Source organism: Rhinolophus hipposideros (genome assembly GCF_964194185.1).
Source record: "Rhinolophus hipposideros genome assembly, chromosome: X".
NCBI classification, from domain to species: domain Eukaryota; kingdom Metazoa; phylum Chordata; class Mammalia; order Chiroptera; family Rhinolophidae; genus Rhinolophus; species Rhinolophus hipposideros.
Window position 1 is genome coordinate 102,305,767 of NC_138046.1, and position 18,498 is coordinate 102,324,264.

Here is an 18,498-nt window from a genome sequence, read left to right on the forward strand (position 1 = left end):
CTGTCCTCTACAGCCCCCTACACAGCAACTGTAGATTCACGCCCGCAGCTTCTTTTATGGAGTCCATCTATCTGCTGTTTGGACCTCCTCTTTTTCTGCTGCCTTCTATTTTTCCCAGCATTATTGTCTTTTCCCAAGAACCCTGCCTTCTCGTGATATGCCCAAAGTAGGACAGCCTGCGGTGGGCTATGCTATTTCTTCTCTCTGCTCTGACATGGAAAGATGCATTAACTTTGGTCTAATTCCCTTAAGAAAACAAAAGTCCTAATATTAATATAAAGTAAGATGAAAATTGTTACCTGGCATGTGCTAGAGAAGTCATTATTTTATTCAACAAATATCTTTTATGTTTTACTATATGTCAGACATTGTGTAGTGAACAAAATAAAATTCTATGCTCAAGGAGCTTATATGTAGTTCACAAAGAGGATTTCTCGGAAGGATATACCATACCACCCTTTTAGGAGCAAAGAGAGGAGACAAAAGCATGTAAAATAAAGAGAAAATCTAGAGAATTTAGTGATATATGTGAAAGATGATGGGACTATTCAGGTAGCTGGTGTACCTGCAAGAAGTGGAGACAACCACTGTATCTGGGGGAAATTACCTAATTTTGCAAAAGTGTGTGAATTTAGTTGAATGTATTTTTACTACCTACGGTATAAATAAAACCAAACTCCCCTTTGTTGATGTTACTTCTTATGTCTCTATTCTTTGTTGCACTAAATAAGAATAGTGAGGCGATGGAAGCAATTTTATAAAGGTTGAATGGGGCGAGTGATACTGAATTTTAAAAGCTATGTATATGAGTCAGACAATTAAGTTCATGAACTCATCCTAGAAAAAGTGCTCCATACCTCATTGCTGAATATCACTACGGTCACCTTCGAACCTATACGCTTCGAACCTATACTCCCCTTGGGAACCTATACGCTGATGCCAGTGCCTAGTCTACCCTTCAAAGCAATTTTGGAATTCTTTTTCTGGAACGGCCATCAGAGCTGGCGTCGTATTACCCGTGATGTCTTGAATGTCATCAAAATGTCTTCCTTTCAATATTTTCTTTACCTTCAGGTAAAGAAAGAAGTCATTAGGGGCCAGGTCAGGTAAGTAGGGAGGGTGTTCCAATAGTTATTTGTTTCCTGGCTGAAAACTCCCTCACAGACAGTGAGCTGATACATTGTCGTGATGCAAGAGGCATGAATTGCTGGTGAAAAGTTCAGGTCGTCTAACTTTTTTACACAGCCTTTTCAGCACTTCCAAATAGTAAACTTGGTTCACTGTTTGTTCAGTTGGTACAAATTAATAATGAATAATCCCTCTGATGTCAGAAAAGGTTGGCAACATCATTGCAACAGGTTTGCAAACTTAAATGTCAGACCTCGTATGTTATCTCTGAGCCTTACAAGCACCCTCTAAGTTAATATCATCGTATCTATTTTCAGGGGTGTACCAGGAGTCTCGGATTAAATAATTGCCAAGTGTATACTGCTTATAAATTCCAGGGCCTCAGGAATTTGAATTCAACCAAAGTGAGACAGACTTCAAGTTCCCTGAGGGTGGGCACTGGTTCTGTGCACCATGATGCCTTTGAGGTGTTGTATACAGAGGTAGGGGGTGGAGTCAGAGAGGGCAGTGAAATTTTAGAGAAAGTAGTTCAGACATGCCATAAAGTGGGAAAGCGACTACTAGAGTCAATCTGAGGGGGAGAGGTTGGAGAGGGAAGAGATAATCAACAGTGGGAAGTTCTTGAACCCATGAACGCGAGTAAGGTTAAAAATGGAAATTATCAGGAGATGGCAACTACAGCCCTGAGGGTCAAAATCAGTCTGCCACCTGTTTTTCTATAAATAAAGTTTTATTGAAACACTTTCATGCTCATTCACTTATGTATTGTCTATGGCTACTTTTGTGCTACAGTTTACGGTGACAGAGCTGTGTAGATGAAGCTGGCCTGCAGTGGCCTGCGATACTGAAGACATCATCTGGCCCTTTACAGAAAAAGTTTAAGGTTTAAGGATTCTTGGATTATATAATAGGAAGAATGCGACTCTACATTGAAATATGACATGAGGAGGCTTGGTGTAGCTGTAGATACGTTTGAATATTTTTGTGGAGTCTAACATGATAACTTTGAATTTAGTTAAATATAGACTTGTTGAATACATGAATAAATAGCTAAGAACTATAAATGATGACTTACAAAATAAAGCAAAAAAGTTTTTTAAATGGCCACATGGAAATGCATAATGATTAGTTTTCCTTCATAGCTCACTGTCAAGTAGTTTGTATGTGTTACAGCCAGATCTATAAACTACAGTCATTTTTGGGGGTCAGGATATTAAGTGGCAGTATTTGGGAATTTGGAAAATAATGAGTGTGTGTATGTATATATATATATACATATGTATATATATATATATATATATATATATATATATATACACATATATACACACACACATACACACACAAATAGATTTATATATAAATAAAATACACACACATATAAATATCATACATTTTATACATACATATATATATTCAGTTTTGAAAACTTTTGGTAACTAAAAACCACTTGCCTAAAGCAATATACTTATTAATTCATTTTATACATATCCTCCAGTAAGTCATATTTGTTTTAGATATTTATAAAGCTGATTAAAATAAGTAAGACTTGCCATATATGCATTAGGCCTGTTTAAAAGTACAGTTCAGGAAAATAACATTAGGAATTTAGTCCTCTCAGACATTTGTGATTGTCTTATTTTAAAGTTACTTTTAGAAAATCCCTGATTATTTAAATTCCCAACTTGTATGAATTCCAAAAACCGACTTCTAAAATTGTTGAAACAACCAATGTATTACAGAGTTATTCCATTCACTTTTCTTCTGTGGAATCCACGATGGATACCATGATATTCCTTCAGCTCTTCAGAATGACAAGAAGGAATACAGGTTTACAGGAGATCTGATTTATCCTCCAGCACCTGTTGGTGTGACTTCAGTTTCCTCCTCTGGGTAGTGGGCCCCTCTTTTAGTGTGGTTGTGAGAAATTATAAGAGATAATGCAATATCATTTCATTATGTTTCATTATAACATTAAAACATTGATGGAATGCTGTAGGAACTTAACTCTTGTTTATATCAATTTGCCTATGGTAAATTTGCTTTTTCTTCATCTGTTGTTTCACTTAAAGTCACAGAACCTATCAGTGATGTTAAGCGATGACTTACTGTATTCCCTTTGGTAATTTGTGTATGTGTGCAAAGAAATCACTAAACCCTAAACCCTTCACGCATTACTTAATGAATTTCTGAGAATGTCGTTTTACATAGGAGTCTATTGGTATTTATAAAAAAGTTGTTGTAAACTGTCATTTTTTAAAAAGACATAATAGATACTTTTAATCTATTTAAATATTCTGTTATTTTCTTTCTGAACTTTAATTGGCTTTGAAGAGTTTATCATAGCAATAGTTACTTCTTTTCTGTCCTTTTTGATTTTATAAGAAGGATTCTATTTCTTTGAGGAAATAAAGGAATAGAAGATAGAAGATAGCAAAACTTAGAATGTATAATAAATGAATTCCCAATGACATGAAAGAATGGAATTAGAAAAATTAAAGAAAAGGACATAAACAATAAACATACACAAATTACCAAAGGGAATATACTAAGTCCTCACTTAATGTCATTGATAGGTTCTGCGACTTTAAGTGAAACAATAGATGAAGAAAAAGCAGCTTTGCCAAGGCTAATTGATATAAACAAGAGTTAAGTTCCTACAGCATTCCATCAATGTTATTAATGAAATGACATTATAATGAAATGATGTTGAATGAAACAATATTATTCGAGGACCTACTGTCTTGGGAAAAAGTACATATTAAAATCATGAATATTTTACATCATAATACTCCTGTTTTCCAAGACATGAGTATTAGTTAAAACATATTTTATATGAAACTATAAATCAGGAGAACAAAGGAGTTTTAGTGATAAATTAAAATTAGCTATCACAAACAATTCAAAGGGTATTTATTATTAGTTATCTTTGTGCTATCTCTTCTATTAGGCATGGTGGCAGGGTCCCTACTTTAATGGAACGTAAAGGCTGGTGTAGTAAAGAAGGTATATACTGTATTTACCTTGAAGTTGCTGAGAGAGTAGATCTTAAATGTTCTCATCACAAAAGAGAAATGGTAATTACGTGATGTGACAGGGTGTTAGCTAAAGCTACAGTGATAACCATATTGCAATATGTAAGCGTATCAAATTAACATTGTACACCTTAAACTTACACAATGCTATATGTCAATTATATCTCGATAAACCTGGGGGAAAAGGTATATAGGTTGAGATATTCTTCAGCAAAATGAACTGGAACCTTCTTCCCTGAGAGTATGTTTCAGAAAGAGAGGGTATATTATCGGACAGACATAAGATTTTCTGATTGAAAGGTGTCTTTGTTTTTTTAGAATCACATATTAGTTCTTAAAAATACATATATCTTTATAGTAAAATCTTAGCTCCTAGAAACTTACAGCATGCTAGCATGTTATCTGAAGTATAAATTTTGTGGAAGTAACGAAGACACAACTTATTGGTGGATTATCTAAGAAACAAGTTTATTTCTCTTTCAGAATTATTTATCTTAACTGTCTAGATGAGGGCAGTCCAGGCCTCTTAGGAAAGCTCTGCTCATCCAGGGACAAAGGTGCTTTTGCTGTGTTGCTCTCTCATCTCCTAGGATCTGCCTTAATCCCCATGAATCAAGGATAGCTCACCATGTCTGTCTCATGCACGGCCTGCGGGAAGGAATAAAGGATGTAGACAAGAGCATATCTGTTATTCCTTGGTTTTGACAAAGAAGGTGTACACATTTTATCCCTCTAGCCAATATTTGGTCAAATGCCGCACGTAACTGCAAAACTTGGGATCTGTGGTTTATATTTTGGATAACCAAATAGTCACCTAAACTGCCTACTACTGTTTAGGAAGTGGAGGAAGACAGGTATATAAGGACCGGCAGTCTTTTTAGTGGCCGGTCCTTATAGTTTTTCTTAGGTATCAAGATAAACACTTTTGGTTCCAGACCCTTTTCGTTAATAGGTTCTTGGATGAGATTTTACTTAAAAATCTAAATACGTATGCACATGTGTCTACAGATGATGCACGTTCTTGTCGTCGTAAACAGCATACTAAGCATAATACAGCATTTCCTTGAAGGAACATTAACTTTGCTGATAATTAAACATCAAAGGCAAGTGATAGGAATTGTAAAAGGTATAGTGTTCAAACAGTGGATTTGGCACATGCTTTTCTTTAGAAAATAGTGAGATTAGCTGTACCTTTTGCTCGGTGTCCTCTGTCTCCATCACTGCCTGACCCATGTCAACTAGCTGCCTTTCTATTGTCCCCTTCTTCAGTGTGATATCAGTGTTTGTGTCTTGTAGCATCATTTGAAATTTACATTTGATTTCTGACTCACCAACATAATGGGGTCTAGGTGTTTTTTTAGTACTTTCAAAACCACTGACTCGGAATTTGTGGAAATGAAGAGAAAAAATAGACTTTTTTGTAGAAGGCAAAGTTGATCAGCTGAACCATGATTTGAATGGAAAATACTTTGATCATCTTATCAACCTTTCTTTCCTTCTAGCTTTCTTTAAATGCACCCATCTCATATACTTGGCATACAACAGTTTGCAGTACAGTTGCTATTTGAAATTAAAATCCTTCCTGGTGACTAAGGAGGTTTGAGTGAGAATATTAGTTCAGTGACTTTTTTGTATGAACTTGGGATATAGCTTCCCCTAATTATTTTATTTATTTTTATTTTATTGAGATATAATTAACACACAGCATTATATTAGTTTCAGGTATAGAACATAATGAGTTGATACACGTATATATTGCAAAATGATCCATCACAGTAAGTCTGGTTAACATCTATCACCACACATAGTTACAAATAAATTACATTGAAAATTGTATTTTATTTTTTTAAGAAGTTATATTAGGTTGTTTTGTGAGGGTCCTGTTTCATAGATTCTGAATCCGTTTTTTTCATTAATAGACATTTCTCAAATTGTGGTAAAGACATGTGTTTTGGAAACCAAACAACCTGGCTTTAAAATCCCAGAACAGCTAATTATCTTTGTGACCTTTGGTATATTGTTTAATTTTTCTGCTCCCATAGTCTCATCCTACTATTGTCTGTCATCCTGACATGGTGTGAAAAATGATATAATACATGTTAAGTGCTCAGCAAATTGACTGACACTAAGTGCCCGATAAATAATGGCAGCTGTTGTTGTGATTATAGATGTAGTTGTTGTTGCTGTGATTGTTGTTTTAATATCTCCATAACAGCAGGCAATAATTTTTCTTAAATCCTCATTAGGGCTCAACTTTGAACTGAACTTCGGGCTCAAGCAATATTAAAAATTACCCATTTAATGGTATCATTAGACTGAATGTCATGTACAGTGTTGAATGATGGATTAATTTCTTGTAAATTACGTCTGTAATCATTTTTTATTCTTTGAATAATACCCTGGTTTACATGTTATATCTCTGAGGAAACACAGTGGCAACGTGGCAAGAATATTTCCAGATACTAATCCTGGTTCCTCTAAATTGTTCTGTTGTTTAGTAAAAGAACTACTTGGTTATCCCTCTGTAATCCTGTCGCTCTCAAATAATCTTTCAGTGAAGGATAAAAAGATTACAGACTACACCCAAAAATTCCCCATCCATGCATTGACTTAAACTGTATAAAAAAGAAGTATGGCACATCTCCAGGAACTAAGTAATACAATTTTCAAATGTTCTTGAAGCATTTATACATTGAAGAACAATAAAACTCTTCTTTATCCAGGTTAAAACTTGTATCACATTTTAAGGTTGAATTTGGGGAAGTTGCCAAAATAGATCAGTTTCAACAGAAATATAAAACTACTCAGTGATAGATTGTGCCCTCTGGAAATGTCCCAGCTGTTTTTCAGAGAGCTTTGTGGTTTGCTGGATTGCTGCTTTCTCTACCTATATGTAGCCATTTGATGACTTTTCTCCATTTGAATTGCCAAAATCATGCTTCTAAACACACATGCAGCTCATTTAACTGAGTTTCCTCATAGAAATCATTTGCCATTTCAATTATTAACATTGGTCCCCACATGCAGGCTTTGCAGAGCATTTCTGGGAAACTAGAATGTGCTTAGTATTTTATATGTATCATCTCATATAATTTTTTCAACAATTCTATGGAGATATACTTTTATTTTCTTTGTTTTACAGATGGGGAAACTCAGACGCAGACAGGTTAAATAACATACCCAAATCGGACAGATAGTAAACTGGATTTTAAGATACATTTATGTGTTGAATAGTGTCAAGGCTATTGCTCTATATTATGACAATTTCTGTCACTGGAAATGAGTTTCCAGACATTTGTCCTAGACATTGCAGGACTACCAAATATACTCATTTGTCTTCCCTCATTACTTTTCCCTCTCTGCTCTTGCGACTTTATGCATTAGCAGCATCTTCAAGGAACATAGGTGATGATATCTAGTAATTCTTTTCAACAAATGGGCAGTAATTAAGCCTCTGAAGTATGGGGGTAATGTTGAATAAATTTTAGTGCTCTTGATTTTGAAAACAACCAGGATTGTTTCATCCATCCACTGTTATGACTCTCATTTGAATCATTATTTGCCCAATGTACTGCAGACAAACATAAACTAGTGTGATAAAGACAGAAATTAAAATAAGATCAAAGTGTAGGAAAAAATTAGTTCCATTTGATGAAACTGGCATCTTCATTCATGAGATGACTGGTATCTCTTTCTTATGCATAGATCTTCTGTAAAGACTTGCAAGGGTCAAGTTTCCTAGAAAATTTCCTTTGATGCCATGATATGTATGAACTAGCTGCAAGTTTAGGTGAAATGTGAAATATTCTAATAATAAATACACATTTTTGGGGGGTTGTAACCAAAAGTGTAAGCTTCTCTGTACTATATCTTTATTTCCAAATTCTCTGTTAAAAATTAATTTTTTAATATAATGTGTTTTCTTCCAAAGAATCTGTTGAAAATATACAAATGTGGAATTCAAGAAAATTCCTTCTTTCTGCACTGAAATTCTAGGACCATTTCCAGTTTTGTTTCATGAACTACCGTGTTTCCTTGACAATAAGACCTAGCTGGACAATCAGCTCTAATGTGTCTTTTGGAGCAAAAATTAATACAAGACCCAGTATTATATTTTACAATGTTATGTTAATATTATGTTATGTTATGTTATGTTATGTTTTGTTATATTAGACCCAGTCTTATAGTAAAATAAGACAAGGTCCTATATTAATTTTTGCTCTGAAGGACGCATTAGAGCTGATTGTCCAGCTAGGTCTTATTTTCGGGGAAACACAGTACAAAAAACATTTTTTCATCTATGAAAAGCATATATACATATATATGCATATCTGAAACAAAAAAATCACAAAAGAGTACTAATCCTTAATATCAATGACGCTGACTGATATTTTTATTTTCTTTAATTTTTAACACGTATATTGTTGATTTATTTCTTACAGTAAGATTTCCTGACATAATTACTACCTTCAGCAGGATATGAGGCAAGAGTACAGGCTTACCATCATGAGATCTGGACTTGAATCCTAACTTTATAACTCTCTTTTTTTCTTAATTGAGGTATAATTGATATGTTACATTGGATTCAGGTGTACAACAGAATGATTTGGTATTTGGATACCTTGCGAAATTATCACCACAATAAGTCTAGGGTCCACCTGTCAGCATATACATTGTTACATATTGTATGTAATTTTAAATAAAATATTCCTTGTCATGACCTGCTAAAATGATGTCATTAATTATTGTTGGATCATGACTTACAGTTTGAAAAACAATGTTCTAGACAGAGAAAGAATCCCTCAGAGTCCAGCTGAAAATTTTGACCATAATCATATATATTTGTAGAGGTAAATTTATGGATATAAATAATAATTGAGTTATTTATGTAATTTTACCAGCTTGTTCATGTTTAAATTTAACTTTAATAAGGCTGTCTTTGCAAAATTTTTGTTTTACGAACATCCTCATACAGCACATTTAGATTCAGAATTTATGAGTATTGGATATCATATCCTTGAGGATAAAGATTTGCCTGTTAAATTTTTCTCGAAAACTTCAAGTCTCTATAAATATCAGCTTATCATAAAGTGTTTACTTTTTAATCCAAATTGTGCAATGGTGAAATACACTGTTGTGTTACTTGAATAATTGTGCTGTTTGCAGTTTATCATTTAGAAATTATCTGAACTCAAGATCATTAATGATTTTTTAGAATTTTTAAATAGGAGCTAGATTGAGGTTGAAGATTCAGAAAGGTTTGATTTAATTGATGTTTGCTCTTAGACATTTTTTTGGGTCATTTTTTCCTACAATAATTGCCTGACTCTTGAAATCTGGCCAGTGACTTAAGTAGGTAACCTTGGGGCAGATTGTGTTTCAAAATGGTTGTTATGTATACAAGAGTTTAATAATAATTACAGCCTAACACACTTTATTGGATTCTTACACACAGTCAGGCATTCTGCCAAACTTTTTATATGCTCTCCTTTAATTCTTCCCATAATCTTATTAGGGAAGCATTATTGTTCCTATTTTATATATGAGGAAACTAAGGCTTATGATAGGACTAAATCGTTTTCCTAGGGTGACAAGACCTCAGGTCTGAGTCAAGACTCAGACATCGACTGTTTGCCTCCAAAGCCCCTGGGTTCTACAACCATGTTCTACTGTTCATAATAAAGTTCCTGGTCAACTCTTACCTGTAACCAGAAAAGGCAAAATATCCAGGATTGGATTGGATTGTTTTCCACCTACACACAGGGGTGGCTACATAATTTGTGTGGCCTAGTGGAAAATGAAATCCAGAGCCCCTTGTTCAAAAAGCAGGAAGGGAAGTGCTATTAAAAGTACTAAAATATAAAGCTGTGTTTTTTAATTCCACGGTCTCTCTTTTGACGTGCCATGGTGTTTTTTGCTATTTAACATAATACCGAATAAAGAAAATTAAAATTTTAAATTATTATCATGAGTTTTACAGCTTATTGTTATATTGTGCAATTGCAGTTGTAAATGTCAGTTTAAGAGCATTTAACTCATGCAAAATCACACTTATCAGGCAATTTATGTTTTGTAGGTTGTACATGCATATGTATTTCATTCTTAACATGGAAACATTGCACAACTAGCACAGCTGTTTTTATTTCTCTTCTTCATAGGTGCATATTCTACTAATATTCTTTACCTGCAGCTCACTGATGAGTAAGGAAGAACTGACAGGAAAAGGAAGTAGGGGTCGCCCCATCTTTCCCTTTCTTTCTATGTAATCAGTTTCAGCATAAATGGTTGGCTAATATAGGGTAGAAATACGAGTGAGCAAGGATATGATAGGATTCCTTGGTTGTTTGTGTTTTCTTAGAATTGCCTTTTTTCTGTCTTTGAGGCCCGTTCTGTTTCAAATAGAAGGTATGACTTCCTGGCGCTGTCCGTGCCCTCACTCAGTCATGACATAACTCACCTTGTACTTTCTTGAGTCACGGTAAATTGCCACATATTGTGGGTCTACCAGAATTCTGTGCTCAAGGGACATTAAAAAAATATATGCAAATGGGGCAGACGCACACATTGCTCTTACATCCTCTGCTCATGTGCATACTTTGTCACCTTGTTGGACTTTGCTTACAAAAGGCAAGTTCAAAGATAAAATGATTAAGAATTTTAAGATGGCCATGTCAAGAAGCTGATAAAACCAGCATGGGGTCCTACTGTGGGGTGGGCATTGTGCACCTGCTCACGTCTCACAACCATGACGTCAGTCCCATGTACACACATCTGCCAGGCTGCCATTGGGTGACTTTTCCCCTCTTAATGCTGACTTCAGTTTTTTTTTTATTCATAGTATTTAGGGATGGGCAGAAGGGATTATACCATGGACTTTGTTATCACCCCTAAGACCTTCAGAAATTCCCTTGGGGAAAGCCCTTGCAAATAGCCCTTTTGGGACACTTATGCCCTGTTTGGAGATATTAGAGTTGGGTGAGTTTGACTTACCAGGATGACATATTTCTTCCACTTCTCTAGAAACAGATAAAGAGCGCATCCTTTGATGAAAATATCACCCCAAAGACTGCTACCATGCTTTGCCATCTTAAAGGACTTAGTAGTTGGATAAATTTTTGATGTGCCAGTTTGCATTTTGGAGCATTTATCAGAAGAGGACAATTAAGTTGGAGTTGGCAATTCAGTGGGATTGGGCTCAGCATTGAGGGGGACTAGAGATTAAAGGTAAACCTGCTGGGGAGAACCATCAAAAGGACTGGTTTCCTCTAGGCAAGATTGGGAAATTTCCCACTGTAGCTTCTAATTGGTGGAAACACTGCCTTTTGTTTCCTTGCTTGATAGGACCCAGGGCTTGCTTGCTATATGTGGAGTATACAGAAGATTCCTCTCCAAATATCTCTCCAATATTTTTGCTCTGCTCCTATTTTAGCAGTGCCTGTGTTCCTTCCCTCAGCAGGAAACCCTCTGGAGGGCGGTCCTTCACCTTACGTGAGTGCATTCTACTATCTTAGTTAGGGTTTTGCTGCCCAGCAACCTAGCATGAGTGCACTTGACCCAAACAAAGAAGTCAGGCCAGTGTTCTTATTCACTCACATTTTTACCATTGGTAGTTGCCCTAAGGTTAAAAAAGCAGGCACATAAGTTATCCTAAGAGGTCTCTCCTGGTGCTTGGTAGTACTTGTCCCATCATTTCTGAATCTCTGCAAACACACAGCCAGGTTTAGAGGTCAACATTCCACCCTGGAAACTACTGTATCCTCTGCAGGTGATTCTCTTGAAGTCTCCATTTCTTGGCTTGAGGTGAGGAGAAGGTATGGGCATGGATAGCATTCCAGAGGAATCCTTTCTCACCAGAATTTTCCAATCTCATTGCTTCTTACACACCGTTGAGCTAGGTAGTGGATTAAGGGTTGTGGGGCGAGTTTTGTGGTCACCTTTTAGCGATTCCTTCATCGGTGGCCTGGATCTTCTCTTTTGAATTATGGATACTTCATATCCTTTGTTCTAAGCTCTGTGGTCCCAGCAGAAATTCCAAGACAACTGTTGAGAATCTCACTTAACATCCTGGTAATTCAATTCAGAAGTAAATACTTCATATTTTACTTCTCCTAAGATAATGTCTTCCTATTTATGGTTTTAATAGGCCTTCTGGAGATAAAGGCTTAGTTCATATAAGTTATTATATTGTTAGACATTCCAGATGTGTAAATGAGGTATTTCTTTTTAAAATTTACCTCCCTGCCCCCACTTACTTTCATACTGGTAACTCTTTGTAAATTTTCAGAAATATTTCATTACTTAGTGGCTTTTGGGAAAAGATGTTTTCTTTAATGCCATTGCAAAAATATTTAAATGTAATACCAATAATGTATATGTAAAAGATTGAACGTGTGAACCGAAAAAAAGTTACCTATGGATGAAAATTTGTAGCACTGAAAATGTAACATGAGGAGATGATGTACTAATGCAGTCTTTATAGTAATCCAGAAGAGCTTTAATAAAATATTAATTTGAAGGGGATTTCGGCTCCCGTTTGAAAATTTGCTTGTATGTTTGGGAGGCTGTTAAAAATGCGGGCTCACTCTTGTGTGTGTCTGCTGTTCATGTCTCTGATAATGCAAATGGATGTTTCTAGCATTTTAAATATTTCATTCATTTTATCATTTAATGTACTGGAACAGTCTGCAAAAATACTAATTGCATAACACCCAATTTATTTTATTGTTCAGCGTTTGGAAGCTCCTGGAGACAAGTCATTTGGCAGTTTGCTGATGGGGACTGAAGTAAACCTGGAAAGTTACCAAACAGCTTTAGAAGAAGTACTCTCATGGCTTCTTTCAGCCGAGGACACATTGCAAGCACAGGGAGAGATTTCCAATAATGTAGAAGAAGTGAAAGAACAGTTTCATACTCATGAGGTAAAGCAAAACATCGATTCATGAAACAAAGCCCATGACTTGTCATAATGGCAAGTCTCTCTTTTTATCTCAGTCACTCTGTAAGATCTTGCTATTTTTGTCATTTAGCTTTTTTTTTTTTTAATTGGGGAACAGTGTGTTTTTCTAGGACCCATCAGTCGTTGCCACTCAATGTAGTTGTGGAGGGCGCAGCTCAGCTCCAAGTCCAGTTGCCGTTTTCAATCTTTAGTTGCAAGGGGCACCACTCACCATCCCATGTGGGAATTGAACCGGCAATCTTGTTGAGAGCCTGCGCTCTAACCAACTGAGCCATCCAGCCGCCCCTCCGGCAGCACAGTGTCAGCTCAGCGGCAGCTGGTTGTCTTCAATCTAGTTGTGGAGGGCACAGCTCACTGGCCCATGTGGGAATCGACCTGGCATCCCTGTTGTTAAGAGCTCACGCTCTAACCAACTGAGCCATCTGGCTGCCCCATGATCATTTAGTTTTTATTTTGAGATGGAAACAAACAAATGATCATGTTCGGGGGATCCCAACAGCTAGCATTTGAAGTTCTGCCTTGGAGAACACCATTTGAAGGTGCTGAGATCTCATTTTGCTGGTGCCTCGTACAGGAATATGAAATCCATGCTCCCTTCTCTTGGGTCAAGGCAATGCTAAGCTATGACTTCCACTCCAGAGTACCTGCATGGTATCGGGATGAAGTACCCTCAGTGGGAGACTCGTTCTGAGATGACACACTTACTTGCTTTTCTCTCCTTCCCTGTCCTCTTTCTTGCTTCTTCAGCTCCCTTGCTTGTTTCCCCCGGGAACTCTTCCTCAATAAACTTGCACAGAAATCCTCATCTTAGGGTCTGCTTCTGCAGAAGGTGACTGACGCTCATTATTGAATCAGATTCAAAACAGTATTGGGTTTTCTTCAATAAAAATTAAAATACTTGTACTGAGAATATAGTTTAAATGAGCTACACATTTAAGATCAAAAAACAAAATCCAAAACTGTAATGGTTACCTGAAGTGTCAATCCCTGTTTTCAACTTCTTTCCTTTCAGGGATACATGATGGATTTGACATCCCATCAGGGACGGGTTGGTAATGTCCTACAATTGGGAAGCCAACTGATTGCAACAGGAAAATTATCAGAAGATGAAGAAACTGAAGTACAGGAACAAATGAGTCTCCTAAATTCAAGATGGGAATGCCTCAGGGTAGCTAGCATGGAAAAGCAAAGCAAGTAAGTCTTTGTTTTTAATTTCTAAAAACAACACATTTTGGAATGTTACTATTATTGAAGTTAGGAGTCTCTGTTCCTGAAACATACAGAGCTCTTCAGGGGACATTTCGCTTGGGTTTTCATCCCTGTTACTTTTTGGTTTTCACGTTTGTAATTGAAGAGGAGATGTTGGATAGAAGGGCCAGTTTCTACAGAACTATGCTTTAAAAGTTGCCAAATTGTTGTCATATGCGCTGTTTTCCAAATTTCCCCCAAAAATTAAAACGTGACTATTAAAGGCATGGAAGTATTCACAGGAAATCATGTTCAGGCATATCTCGCTGATACTGTGGGTTAGGGTCCAGACTACTGCAATAAAGTGAGAATCTCAATAGAGTGAGCAGAATCTTTTTGCTGGTGGAGAGTCCTGCCTTCAACTTTTTAAAAAGCTACACCTGTGAAGCTCAGTAAAGCAAAGCACAATAAAACGAGGTATGTCTGTACATAGAATCACCTATTAGGTACAGCTGACAGGAAACTTCTAATGGAAAAGCCCTCAAAAATATTAAATAGTTTCACATATGTTTATGGAAGTCCTCTTTAAAAAAGGTATCCCATCTGTGTTTGGAAATCCTTATTCAGGTACTCTATGGTTATGAAGTATTTTGAGTATATACACTGACTTAATCAAAAAAGAATTTTTGAGACATTTCTGAAAATGGCACTTTTCTTATAAATGTAACAAGTAGATCTCATTATTCTCGACATATTGCTTTGATTTATTTTGTTAGGTGTGTGAATTCATGGAGAGCCTATCGAGACAAGATAGATTTATTTTTTAAATGAAAAGAAATGAAGTGCCAACTGTGGATTTGAATACATTAAGCCAAAGAAATTGTCCAAGCGCCTTAAGTTTACTTAGCTGTTATTTATGAAGATTAAAAGCTTTAAAACAGGACCAAAGAAACTCATTAGATATGCTGGGACGATTGCGATTCCAGTGCTAAATTACAGTGTGACAATGGGGGGGGTACACATTTTTGGGCTCTTTTGAAAGAATAAGGAAGGCATATGTAAGATAGAATTTTCACAAATACTGGTATTATAAACCAGAAGATACTAGTCTATGCATATTGACATTTTCCCCTGCTGTAATTGTTTTGATGATTGCAACTAACCCTTGCGGTGAGGGTTATAATAACCATCATAACTATTAGTTTGGACTGCACCCTCCCCCTCTGCCCAAGGGTCAAATAATTTACTCCACCCATTTATCAGCATAAATCAGAAGGCACAGAGCCGCCTACTCATGGTCATATGCCAGCATTCTTCAGGTTATAACTTCTGTTTGCACCAATCTGTGTAACTTAAGCAAAGCAATCTCAGATGAAATTTGGAAGTCTTTAATACCCAGACTCCTCCTTTACTGCTTTTCCTGCAATAGTACCACTCTCTTCAGCTATGTGGACTCCATCTTTCCATCTTTTTCTGAAGGCTAAGTACTACCATCATTCCTCACTCCTTTTCTTGGGTAGGACTAACAATATGGCATTAATTAGTCATATTAATCAGCTAATTGCAGTTGGAGACTGAGTTGCAATTAAAGGTGAATTCAACCTAAATTAAAATCCCAAAATTTCCAATCTGTTACTATCACATTTTTAAAAAGATGAATTGAAGAAATCGTTACAATGTATTTGTGTCATTTCCTCATCTTCCTCTTACTGGAAGATGGGAAACCTGAAATAGTAATATCACTACTTAGCTAGGATTAACATCAAAAAGTAGTTTGTTCTACAGAAGACTGGGGAACTTTGGTTTGTGTTTAAGCTTTTAGAATGGTTATCAGGAGGGCAAGGACAGCCTTTTTGCTGGAATAGCTTTTGCTAAAACGTAGGGTTTTAAAAATAAAACACGGATATGGAACCACTTTTATGTAGCACAGTGTTTTTGATCAGTTTGTTGAAATACACAAAGTATTGTTTAAGCAAAGCACATTCATGAATCTCTTGTGAGGTTATAAATAACAGTAAGTATTCCATACCACTTTACTAACTTTGTGTGTGTTCATGCAAAACATCGATTAAATTCTAAATGAGGTAAGCCATTATGCAAACTGTGCTGGACCTGATTTTTGATAGATTTTTTTCAAGGAATCAAAAAGCTGATTATGACAGTAGGATGTTGTCAGTATTTAAAAACACGATAGTTCTAGGCTTTATTTAATGCTTTAATAAATTGTCACTTGTTCTGTTTCCATATCTTGGTCATGTTGAGGATTAGCTTCAATTTGGGGGCATCCCCTGTTGTTTCCAAACATATGATTACTTTGGAGTAGGAAGGCCTAGTAAATTGCTAGTAAACAAAAATGGATTAGTCCACATCTCTTCTCTTTCTCCCAAAGAAAGGGTGTGGATACACCTAGTCAGAAGCCATCCTCCCTGCCTAAACATAGATTTAGGGATGAGAGGAATGGATAATTAAGGATTGTCTAGGCATGTGAAATATGACCAAGGCCATGCTGGAACTCTTTAAGTTGCTATCTCATAAGATTTGTGAAAAATAAATTGGTTTAGAATATAGATAAGCTTATAACTAAAATCTGTGAATATTTGCACTTGACAGCAGTATTATCTGCCAACATATCTATCAGCCATAACCGAATTATGCTTGATATATATCCTTTGTGATACATGTCACTATATACATATACAAATATATATGTGTATATATGTATATATATACACATATATATGTGTGTGTGTGTGTATATATATATATATATATATATATATATAAAACTATATATAACACTACATGTGTACCTGTATGCATGTACGCACACAGATATTAATGGCACGCCTTGAGATATCAGATACGTTTCAAGGCCCTGGGGACACAGTAATCATCACAAAGGGAAGGTCCCAGATCTCCTAAATCTCTAGAGAGGCTGGCACCCAATAAAAAAGAACACAAGAAAAATATCAGCTACGGATATGTTTTCTAAAGAGATGAAAAGGTAATGCGATGGAGTATTTGAGGGGCTGCTTTAGCCTTTGTGATCCCGGAATGTTGTACCATTGAATTTGAAATTTCCGTGAAAAGAAGGAACCACAATTTTCAGATCAGGAAGAAGTACATTTTAGGCAGAGGGAACAGCCAATGCGAAGACTGTAAAATAGGCACATTTTGGGTTGTTAGAGGAACCAAAAGTCCAGCGTGACTGGAGAGTGGCAAGAGGGAAGGTTAGATAGCTGAGATATGAGATGGGGTTGAAATATATGCGGGGGTCTCGTCATGTATGGCATTGTTAGGGTAAAAGTCAAGGGTTCTGAGTTCTAGCATAAGTGCAAGAAAAAGCCATCAGAAGGTTTTAGGTAGGGGAGAGACAGGTACAGAATATACAAGTAATGTTACTGGAAGAAATGAGGGCAGTTACAAAGTCAGTGCAGTAGCCCAGGTAAGAGATGCTGCTGTCTTATGCCAGATGGTAGTTGTGATAATATGTGAGTACATTCCACTATCTTAGCCTAGTGGTTAATTCATAAATGATTCCTGCTATATTTATTTTAGTTCCTTTTTTGCCTTTTAAAAAAGACTTTTATTAAAATATAGCTATCAAAGAATATTATATTAATTCCAGGTGTACATCATAGTTATTCAACATTTATATCCCTAAAGAAGTCATCACCATGATAAGTCCAGCAACCATATGACACCATGCCACGCTATCACAATGCTATTGACTACATTCCCCATGCTGTACATTACATCCCCATGACTTATTTGTTTAATACCTGGAGATTTGGACCTCTCATTCCCCTTCACTTTTTCCCCCTTTTTTACTTTTCAATTACAGGTGACGTTGATTATTAATTTCAGGTGTACATCATAGTTGTTAGACATTTATATAATTTAAGAAGTGATATATCCCTGACTACTTTAGTACCCACTTGGCACTATACATAGTTATTACCATATTATTGACTATATTCCCTAAGCTTTACTTTACGTCCCTATGATTATTTTGTAACAACCAATTTGTACTTCTTAATGCCTTCACGTTTTCACTCTGCTCCCCAAGCCTCTCCCATCTATCACCCCAACAAATCTAGTACCCATCTGGCACCATACAGGGTTATTACAATATTATTGACTATATTCCTATGCTCTATCTTATACCCCCATGACGACATTGTAACAACC

General features: G+C 36.1%; 1 protein-coding gene across 1 annotated transcript in view; it reads left to right on the forward strand.

Moving 5' to 3' along the window:
• DMD (dystrophin) overlaps nucleotides 1-18,498 on the forward strand; it is a 2,022,175-nt gene that overhangs the window by 526,082 nt on the left and 1,477,595 nt on the right. Inside the window, exons 10-11 of the mRNA XM_081043053.1 lie at nucleotides 12,893-13,081; nucleotides 14,132-14,313. Of these exons, the coding sequence (XP_080899179.1) occupies nucleotides 12,893-13,081; nucleotides 14,132-14,313 (371 nt within the window). The remainder of the gene's footprint in view (nucleotides 1-12,892; nucleotides 13,082-14,131; nucleotides 14,314-18,498) is intronic.